This window comes from Lipotes vexillifer, unplaced genomic scaffold (assembly GCF_000442215.2).
Source record: "Lipotes vexillifer unplaced genomic scaffold, Lipotes_vexillifer_v1.1 scaffold54, whole genome shotgun sequence".
In the NCBI taxonomy this organism is placed as follows: domain Eukaryota; kingdom Metazoa; phylum Chordata; class Mammalia; order Artiodactyla; family Lipotidae; genus Lipotes; species Lipotes vexillifer.
Window position 1 is genome coordinate 2,212,354 of NW_006789324.1, and position 11,190 is coordinate 2,223,543.

At 37.6% G+C, this 11,190-nt stretch overlaps 1 protein-coding gene across 1 annotated transcript in view; it reads right to left on the bottom strand.

The window, feature by feature from the left end:
- Nucleotides 1-9,983, bottom strand: part of OMA1 (OMA1 zinc metallopeptidase) — a 74,862-nt gene extending 64,879 nt beyond the window's left edge. Inside the window, exons 1-3 of the mRNA XM_007462571.1 lie at nucleotides 9,930-9,983; nucleotides 3,120-3,638; nucleotides 449-677 (exon numbers count right to left, since the gene is read on the bottom strand). Of these exons, the coding sequence (XP_007462633.1) occupies nucleotides 449-677; nucleotides 3,120-3,619 (729 nt within the window). The 5' untranslated portion in view covers nucleotides 3,620-3,638; nucleotides 9,930-9,983. The remainder of the gene's footprint in view (nucleotides 1-448; nucleotides 678-3,119; nucleotides 3,639-9,929) is intronic.
- Nucleotides 9,984-11,190: the final 1,207 nt, after the last annotated feature.

Consider the following 11,190-nt stretch of genomic DNA (forward strand, 5'->3'; position numbering starts at 1 on the left):
AAATAATTATGGTGTTACCCTCACGATAAGTGTTTTAAAAGAAAAGGACAGTATGCAAAGAGAAAAGTAGGAGACCTAGCCCCAATATAGCCAAGCACAGAGCATAGCTACAAACGACTAATTCATAACGCAGTCTGTATGAAGGATACCCACTAGAGCCTAACGTAGCCACCCTGCCTAACCCAGTCAGGATAATCAAGGAAGGCTTTCCTGAGAAAGTGACATTTAAGGTGACATGTGATGAACAGGAGTTAGCTGGGTGATCCAGAGGAAATGCAATGTAGGCAGTAGGAATACTAAGCATGAAAGGTCTGAGGCCTTTTGGAAAAAATGCTAATTTGCTATCAGAGATTAAATTAAAAACTAGTGCATCTTTCATATTTAAGAAACTTTCCTCCTTTGAGTATTACATCAAGCAATGTAGTTAAAAACAAGTCTTTCTACTTACTGCTTCATATTCCAGTTCTGATAAAAGTCTGAAATGTTCTTTCCCCAGTAATAGAAGCTTGCTCCTTCCTGTGATTGGACTCACTTCTAGGTGTGTAAAATAAAATACTACAAAAAGCAATCCAAAACTACTCAAACCAAGGAATAACTTCCATTTATTCTTCCTTACACTTTCTTTAAATAGTTCCTTCTTGTTAGGAGGAAGTGCCTGCCACCATTTCCTTATGCCCCTGGAGCAAAAAGAAAAATTCAAAGTTCTGATAATAGAATCAGTACATATCATCAACATTTCATGCTTATGCTAAAATTCTGTCATCAAATACTCGAATTTTTATATTTTTCTGTATAGATGGTTTTTTCAATTTTTAAAAATTCTTAGCTAAATGATGAAAATGTAATCAATTATATGGAGCTATAGTTAAAAATTCTAATGCTCATTTGAATTTTCTTCAGTTATTTTAAAGGTAAACGCTAAATGAGAAGCTGTTCTACTAGAACTACCATTAACATTTATTGACTGTTCAGCACATTCAAGGTACTCTTCTAATGCTATATGTATATCACCTCATTTAATCTTCATAATAATCCTGTTACAGAAGAGAAAATTGAGACTTAAGAGACATTAAACAATTTATACAAGGTTGTAGAGTTAATAAGAGGAAAATGAGGCAAGGAAGGCAATATAATAGGGATGAATTGCCCAGATAAACATCTGAAGGCGTTATGGTACAACAAATCTACACCTTTAACCACCACTGCCCCCACTGCTCGTCAGACACCTGACACAATCTGCCAGTACTTCAGTAAGGTACGAGGGAAACCATCTTAGCACCGATTTTAGAAACAAATATTGCTCAGTAGCAGAAACTCTACTAACCCCTCAAGAACATGACAAAGGAGAGGTAATAAAAAGAGCATAAGCACTGTAAATACGGAAATGAGAGATTTTATAGATAACATCTGGGGAGGTGCAATTCTACCAGGCAACAATATACTCTCTGCTGCTTATTAGGTTCATGGACATTTTGACAACCAGTAATGTTTTCAGTGCTGGAACAGAACTTTTTCCCTATGAGTTCATCTGTGAAATTACAACAAGAATTTAAAATATATACATCATTCTCTTGACAAAATTTATTTTATAAAATAACTTCTTTGAGTTATCTTAATCTTGTTAAGTGACACACCTAAAATGCCTTTAAAGTGTTTCAACCTAAAAAGATTCAGATCAAACTATGAAGTATACTTATTTCCAATTTAAAAGTTTAAGACGTTATCATTTAAAATGTATGAAAACATATCCTAAAATAAAATTTTAGGTGATTTACAATAGTAATATCAACAAAAGGTTAAAAATAAATAATTAATTTAAAAGGATGAAAAAGAGTTATTGGCCCAAGAACTTGGGCTGAGTTGTGACGAAGATTCTCTCCTACCCCGAACTCTACTCAGACTCCCCTGAACTCTTTTTCAAATAGGCCTTGTCTTTTGGACTACTCTGTTCATCTCTGCATTGTCCAATTTTAGCAAGAATCCTGCTAGGTCAATTAAGTCAGAACCCCTCATCCTCCATATGGGATCACAATACCCAATCTGTCCTTATCATTCATCATCCCCCAGGTGATATCTGATCACCCTCACCTGCCTTCAGCAATAACTCTAGGAGGTCAGTTCTGGTGGAATCCCCCCCTTGCTCCTGATGTTTCCTCTCTGTAGTTTTCCATCTACCAACCCCCGCCCTGCCCACACAGCCCATGGTGTATTCAGAGCTGACTCTGGTTCTATGCAGAAGTTTTCTCCTACTGCAGAAGTTCTGAAGAAAATCTGTTTTTACTTCTTTAACTATTGTCTAGCTCTGGCTTTCTTTGATAGTCCTTACTTAAATTGAGAGCTAAATTAGCTGCATATTTTTCTGAGTGCCAAAGCCTAGTCATAAAGAACACAATAAATTACAGAGTACAGGTCCTTGATTTTTGATAAAAAGAAAACTGGGTTGGTTAGTATGGAAGTAAGGCTAGAAGGCACTTCATAGTTATCAAACATAAGAAAAGTTTATAAGGAGACAATACTTAACTTTACCTTTCTTCAATCTTCATGGAGCAAATAAGAGAAAACAGAATTATGAGGGGGAGTTTTAAATGAAATATGAAGTATTACTTAGCTGAAAAAAAAAAACATTAAGTATTATAAAGGATCACAAAGAGAAAATAAAGATTTGTCGGAAACTGAATAGAAAAATAAATAAATAATAAATACTAATTAAGAGTTAACGTGGCTAGGAATGAGCCCTTTCTGAAGTAAGCAAAGTTCTTCAGTTTCATGATCCATTGTCTCAAATTCCATGAACTAAAAAGGAATGCTTGTAAGTACAGTTCTTATACGTGAGTTGTAACAAACATTTCTGATTCTTGTAATCATAAATATAAGACCTTTTAAATAGTGTCTATATAAAATATACAAGAATAATTTTTAAAGATCACATTTCTGTACTATAATATGCAATAAATGATTTTAAGATTATTAAGGCATCCATAAAAAAACTGAGTAGGGCCAACTGTTTAGAAACTGAATTCTGAGCTAATTATAGGAGGGAAATCTATCAAGTTTTCTTTAAAAGTGAGTTTTACAGATACTTTTTAATATAAGAGTTTATATTTTAAAGAGCATTTTACCTGCCCACAATGATAGCCAGTAGCTTCTGCACTGGTTTAAGAATCATCAACAAGAGAGGAACCGGAGCAGCTTGAAACCGTGGAGAAGTATGGAAACTCCTGATGTCTCTTGTGGGTAAACAGTTTAGAGGATGCACCACTGAAAGGGCAGGAACTACTAGAACGTCTTTCATCAGTAGCTGTCTTGAAAAAGAGTTATTCCATGCACTACATTTTTGGGTTATCATCCAAATTTCCTTACTTCTGGTGCTCAAGAGGCAGCCTGTTCTTTTGTTATTAAGAGTCCTACAGAAATGAAAGTTTTCAGGCAAAAATGTCCATCTATCACCCTGATTTACCCCCAGGCCCAGAGACTTATTTACTATATTGTTAATTTTCACTTGATGACAGTCCAGTGAGGTTACAGCTTGTGTGTTACATTTTCTCCAGCTGGTCAGTAAATTAACTCGTAAGAAAACACAGTTTCTAGCAGCAAACTGCAGTCCACAGATGAAGCTCATCTTTGTTTTCCTTGATTATCTGGAACACAAAATATAAACTATAAATATCTAAGCAAAATACTTATTACCAAACTGGGGATATAACACTTATGAAAAAGGTATTCTTCCTTTAACACATCTCCGACTAAATTACCTTGGGTTTCAACTCACTGCCCCCTGCAGCAACTCCTCTTAACAATAAAAACCAAAGAGGTTTTACTAACTTTTAACTCAACAACATGTACTTTCAAAATTTGGATTTTTTTCTTCGTTTCATTTTTTAATTTTAGTTGGGGGAGTCTATTTTTAACAGCTAAATTAGTTGGGGAATAAGAAATGGATTAAACAATAACAGCACTAAGTTTCAGCAATTGGCAGTAATGGGGGGAAAGAGGATTTAATGGAAAAGTAAAGTCTAACATAAAATGCATTTTTAAATATACAGATTTGTGGGACTTCCCTGGTGGTCCAGGGGTAAAGAATCCACCTTACAATGCAGGGGAAGCAGGTTAGATCCCTGCTCCATGAACTAAGATCCCACATGCCGTGGGGTAACTAAGCCCGCACGCCACAACTACGGAGCTCGTGTGTCTCAACTAGAGCCCACTGTGCCACAATTACAGAGCCCATGTGCCCTGGAGCCCATGCACCACAACTAGAGAGAGAAAACCCACATGCCACAACTAGAGAACCCCACACACTGCAACAAACGATCCTGCACACCTCAACAAAGACCCTGTATGCCGCAACTAAGACCTGAGGCAGCCAAAAAAATAAATTAAATAAATAAATTTTTAAAAAAACCTAAAAAAAAATATGCAAAAATAAATAAATAAAATACAAATTTATTCCTTTCAAATATAATACTGGCACTTCTGATTCAGGTCAATACAGAGTAAAAGGGACTTATCCTGTCACTGAAAATAACTAAAAAAACAGAATATGTAGACCTAAATAGACATTTTTCCAAAGAAGGCACACAGATGGCCAACAGGCACATGAAAAGATGCTTGACATCGCTAATCATTAGAGAAATGCAAATCAAAACCACAATGAGGTATCACCTCACACTGGTCAGAATGGCCATCACCAAAAAGTCTACAAATAATAAATGCTGGAGAGGGTGTGGAGAAAAGGGAACCCTCCTACACTGTTGGTGGGAATGTAAATTGATACAGCCACTATGGGAGACAGTATGGAGCTTCCTTAAACTAACAGAGCTACCATATGATCCAGCAATCCCACTCCTTGGTACATATTCATAAAGGACGAAAACCCTAATTCAAAAAGCTACATGCACCCCAATGTTCATAGCAGCAGTATTTGCAACAGCCAAGCCATGGAAACAACCCAAGTGTCCATCAACACAATGTAATACTACTCAGCCATAAAACAGAATGAAATACTGCCATTTGCAGCAAGATGCATGGACCCAGAGAATATTATACTTAGTGAAATAATTCAAATATTATATAATATCATGTATATTTAGAATCCAAAAAAATAATACAAATGAGTCTATATACAAAACAGAAATAAATTCACAGACATAGGAAACAAACTTATGGTTGTTGGGGAAAGGGAGGGGGGAGGGATAAATTAGGAGTATGGGATTAACAGTTACAAACTGCCATACATAAAACAGATAAGCAACAAGGACTTTCTGTATAGCGCAAGGAATTATATTCAACATCTTGTAATAACCTATAATGGAAAATAATCTGAAATATATATACACACACACACAACTGAATCACTTTGCTGTACACCTAAAACTAACACAATATTGTAAATCAACTATACTTCAATTAAAAAAAAAAAACAGACACAATAAGTAAAACAATGGTTTCAACATACTGAACATCAGGCAACGAAGAATAGTCATCCCTGAGAAATGGGAAACAAATTAGGCGAGCCCTACAACTGCCCCAGCCTTCTGCCTGGAGAGAGTTTCTCGGCCACTTTGCAAAGAGGGGAAACCTAGAGCAGCCCAATGGTCCTCCTAAATTAAAGAGATGAAGCTGGGAATTCAAGGATATTAAACTAGTTATACATATTGCATGTTTAAGAAGTTAAAGGAAAGTTTGGGCATGTTATGTAGAGACATGGAATATATTTTTTCAAAAGATGGACACTGAATTTCTAGATTTGAAAACTATAATGTCTTAGATAAAAATTACACTGGATGAGACTAACACCAAATTAGACATTGTATAAATAAAGACATGAATTGACGTATCAATAAAAAACTATCCAAAATGAAATGCAGAGAGAGAAAACAGACTTTAAGAAATGCATACAGCATCACTGAGGTGTGGGATAACTCAAGTGACCTGATATATGTGTAAATGGAGTCCCTGAAAAGTGGAGAGGGATAGTAGACAGAAAAAAAAAAAACTTGAAAAAATAATGACCAAAATTTTCCAAATTTGATGAAAACTGTAAACCCACAAATCCAAGAAGTTTAACAAACCACACACACAGGCAACACAAAAAAAACTACTTTAGGGTATATCAAATTTCTTAAAACCAATGAAAGAGAAAATCTTAAATTTGACACCTTGGATTAAATGGATACATTCCTTGAAAAATACAAACTACCAGAGCTCACTCAAGAAGAAATAAACAAACTGAAGAGCCCTATACCCAATTTTTAAATTGAATTTATAGTTAAAAACCTTCCCACGAAGAAAGCTCCAGAACCAAAAGGCTTCACTGGGGAGTTCTACCAAACATTTAAAGAAGAAATAATAATAATTCTATATAAACTCTTCCAAGAAATTAAAAAGGAATAGTTTCCAACTCCTTCCCTAAGACCAGCACTACCCTGATACCAAAGACAGAAAAAAAAAAAATTACAAGAAGACTACAGAATAATATCCCTCATGAACATAGATACAAAAATTCTTAATATTTCAGGAAATCTAATTCAAAAATATATTAAAAAGACAATACCTCATGACCAAGTGAGGTTTGTCTCAGGAATGCAAGGTTGAATAAAAATTCAAAAATCAATCAATGTAATTCACCCTAACTGAAGAAAGAAACACTACATGATCATCTCAAAACACACAGAAAAAGCAATGGATAAAATCCAACAACCAACCCTGATAAAAACTCAGTAACTAGGACATCTACAGGAACCTATAGGCAAAAGTATGTTTATTGGTGAAAGATTACACTTTCCTCCTCAGATCAGGAGCAAGGCAAAGATGTCTGCTCCCACCACTTCTATTCAACATTATACTGGAGATGCTAGCCAGTGCAACAGAATTAAATAAACAGATACATAACTAACTAAATAAATGGCATCCAGATAATAAAGAAGTAAAATGATCTTTATTCCTAGACAACATGACTGTCTATCCAGGAAATCCAAAGAAATCTAGGGAAAAAACCTATTAGAATGAGTTTAAGGTGGCAGAATACAAGAGCAATACACAAAAACACTAGCAAGTGAGAAGCCAGACTCATACACAGGAAAAAAAATACACGGTAAAGAACACTACTCTCTCTCCAAAACTCATGCTCTATGATTTCAGCTTTATAATATAAACTGGTTTATATATATATAAACTAACTATAACAATATATAGTTAGCAGACTAATTTATACTTATAGAGAAATCAGAGGTTGGAAAGGTAAAGAGGGGCAAGAGGAGGGATTACAAAGTTTGGGGGGGGCAACTAAAATGTTCACTATTGTGATTGTGTTGTTGGTTTCATAGATACACATGTAAGTCAAAACATGCACGGTTTAAATATGTCCAATTTATTGTATATCAACTATACATTAAGCTATTTTTTTAAAAGGTACTAAAAAGAGACAACCAAATGCAATGTGTGAACTCTGATTAGATCCTAATTTGAAAGAAAAAAATTTGTTTTAGAAGACAACTGGAACTATTGGGGTAATTTGAATATGAATTTGCTTTTAGGTTATTTTAGATGAGTATTGCTTATTTTCTTAGGCGATAAAGATGTGGTTATGTAGGTGAATATCTTATACCTGAAATGCTTGCTCAACTCTCTTTTCATGATGAATAAAGCTTTCAAATTTTATAATAAAAATACATTCAGACATACACACAGGACATAAAGGCAATACAGAAAAATGCTAACAATCTTTGTATCTAAGTGGTGGTTATGTATGTGCTCGTTAAATTTTTTTCAGTTTTTTTTCGTGTTTCAAATCTTCATAATAAAAGTTGCAGGGAAAAACACATAAATCTAACTCAGTCTAGGCTAATACAATATTATCTGGAAAGATGCTTCAGAACATCAATTTTCATAAATAGTATTATCTATACATGAAATTATTTGAAAATTACTCAAATTTTTTACATACTCAGTAATGCTTAAAACACACTAGTATATACAGATATAAGTAAATCTAAAGGAATACACACCAAACCATTTACAGTGGTTATTTGGGGTGGCAGGATGCTTGTAAGGGATTCGGTATTTCCATCTTATATATTTCTGTGCTGTTTAAACTTTTACAGGATATGTTATTACTTTTGTAAGCCCCAAATCAATAAAGGCAACTATATTTGTAATTACCATTGGTTTCCATGGGCTTCAATAAACTGCATATTGCAGACCAAGCCCCTCATAATACCACCTCCCACTGTTTCTCCAGGCACCTTCCCTACCCCTCCTTCACCCATTCCGAAGCTCCAGACACACTGATTTACTTACACCTCTCAGAAAAGAAAAGCTCTCATCTGTCTGTGCACATCTATTTACACTGCTTAGCTCTGTTCACATGTCAAGCAAACTCCTTCTCACAGCTAACAACTAACGTGAAATTTAAAGTATTCTACTGACACAGAAGTCAGCAAAAGCCCCAAACACTATATGTAGTACATATATAAGCAAAAACGCTACCATTTATATCACCTACAAGTGTCACTTGAAACAGAAATAGTGCCTGACATTTTGTAATCCCTGCTGTATCCTTAAGAAAGGGTAAAGAATGGGAGAAGAAAACTATACACTTTCAAAGATCCAATCACTAGACTACACAGAGCAGAAGAAAGAATCAGGGCTGACACATCCTCTTCAAAGAACTGTAGCAGGTCAACAAACATAGCTGGCAGACTTCCAGGATTACTAAATTAATAATGTGAGAAAACTAAACAATTTGGATTGTTAGCCTCTACGAACATTTCAGATCCTTAATTCTTTAAGTACCATCTCAGAATGAGCAAGTACAGCAGCTCACTGGCACTCACAGCTGAAGCCTGGAAGACAATTTTAACAACTCTTCTGAAAGTGACTATTTCTTCCCTAGTTTCTATGGAAACAGCTGTCAGATTGGCAAAAATAGAATATGTACTTTAAAATAATCATTCAAGCAAAGTACACACATGATGGAAGGCTTAAAAAAATAATAATAAATTGGAAGGCAACAGAGTTGGTTCTTAAGCTTCCAAATGCCAGGCTGCACCCCTTCACCACAGCTGAGAATGATGGACATGAACCCAAATCCTTTTCGTGAGGGTTACATGGCATTGGTCAGTCACTATAGTTGTTCAATCCCTGAATTCCCAATGAAGTATTTTCTTCTCCCTGGACTAAAATTTCTCATTGAGCACTGCATGGCACAACACGACTGTTGTTCCACTTTACGCAGGCAAGTAACATTATTTAAGGAGCACAAAAAGTGAATTTGTAGACAAGTCCATGAAGAAATTATTTAAATACCCTACAACTGTTGAGACAGGGAATTTCCTATTTTTCAGTGCGGGGTTTGGGAAGGAAAACTTTTACTTTCTCTGCTTTAAGAGGGACAGGTAAAAGAGATGGTTTGAGTCTCAAGATGCCAAAAGCGGCTGGAAGAGGTTTTCTACGGGTGAAGGTGTCACTGTGACGCACACGATACTGCGGTAAAAAGAACCACAACTTTTAAAAAAAGGGCCGCTAATGAGAAGGCTGGGAGGAGAGGGAGCTTATCTTCCCGGAAAATGCAGCCACCTGCCTATCTGCAACTCCCGCGCTGCCAAGGTAGCACCCTGGGGTCCCCGCAGTTCAACACCAGGACGGGATCAGGCGGGAAAAGGAGACTTTACTGCCACGTCCTCCTTTCCCACTCGCCCTCTCCCCCGACTCCACACGCCGCCCCCGCGCTTCACTCCAGCCCGGCTCCCCGTCGTCCCTCCTCCACCCCAGGCCTCGCCACCCCAACCCAACCGAGCCCCCAAGGGTCCCCGCTCCTAACCCCAGCGCCCCTCCAAGCTCCCTCCACCCCAACTCCCGTACTCTGCCCCCTCCCCTGGGCCCGGCCCACTCTTAACGGCCGTGCAAAGGAGTCCCCCACCAGGACAGACCCTAACTGTGGCGAAAGCGAAGGTTCCTCTGACCCGACCTACGCGCAAGCGTACGCCCCGCCAAAGAAGCCCAGCCTCTTCACTTCCTGCCCTCGCCTCGGACGTGGACGCCTTTGGCTCCGCCTACACCGGGTAGTCAATACACCCGCCCAGAGTCTTCCTCCCAGAGGGCCCCGATCCCATGTGAACTGTGGTGCTCTAGCGCCCCCGCGTGGCCGGAGGAGGGACGTGGCTGCAGGCAGAGCTGCTCGCCTGGAAACACCTTCACTTGCTCAGGTCTTGGAACCTGACTTGGGTCCCTCTAATGAGTGATCCAGGCAAGGCTGTGCCCGCTGTAGATTCTAAGTCAGTGCTGACCAAAAGGAAGGAGATTCGAGGGCTGCCAAAAAGCTAAGGTTTCTTGGTTCAGAAGTTGCACTGATAGAAGTAGTCTTTGGGTTGTGAAAACTCTGTTTTCACATGGCACATTCTAAGGAAGATGAAGAATAACCTGAAGCATCTGGAAGATAGTTGAAAATAGCTGTGGCTACAAAGTGATGTGTATCGTACACTTCATTCATTCCACCAAAAAGTATTTATTGGGCTCTAAGTGCCAGGGAAATAGAGAGCAAGACAGACCCTACTTTCATGGAGCTTATATCACAGTGAAGAATGAAACAACAAGCAAGTAAACAAGTAAATAAATAAGATATCAGATAGTGACATGATCCCATAATTTCAAAGTCAGTTTGTTATATTTATATTCTATGCACAATGAAGAACATCCTAAAGGATATAAACACTATTTTTAGGTATCACTTTTAGAGCGTTTTAAAGTAATTTTTTCTTTTATCTTGCTTGTCTATATTTTGTAATTTGCCTTTTGCTTTAAAGGAACTATGTTGGCATATCTCTGAGCACTGGTTCCCTAAAAACTGAAGGGGCAGTTCCCTGAATCTTCATGGGCTTATCTCCCACCCTCTGAAGTGCATGTTTCTTACCAAGGTTTCCAATATACTAGCCACCTCTTGCTCATCCTGCCTGATTAGCACAATGTCATCAATGAAACAGGTGTGACATTCTGTGGGTTGACCAGGTGGTCCAGATCCTGTACTATGATGGATCACAGAGCTGACACAACAGCTGTGATCAGGGCTATTACATGATTAGGTCTACAGTAGTTTGTAAGCCATCCTCCTGGTTTCTGAAGGGGCCAGAGAGGCAAACTAAATGGAAATATGACAGGGACGACCATCCTTTGGGTTGTTCATGGGCATTAACT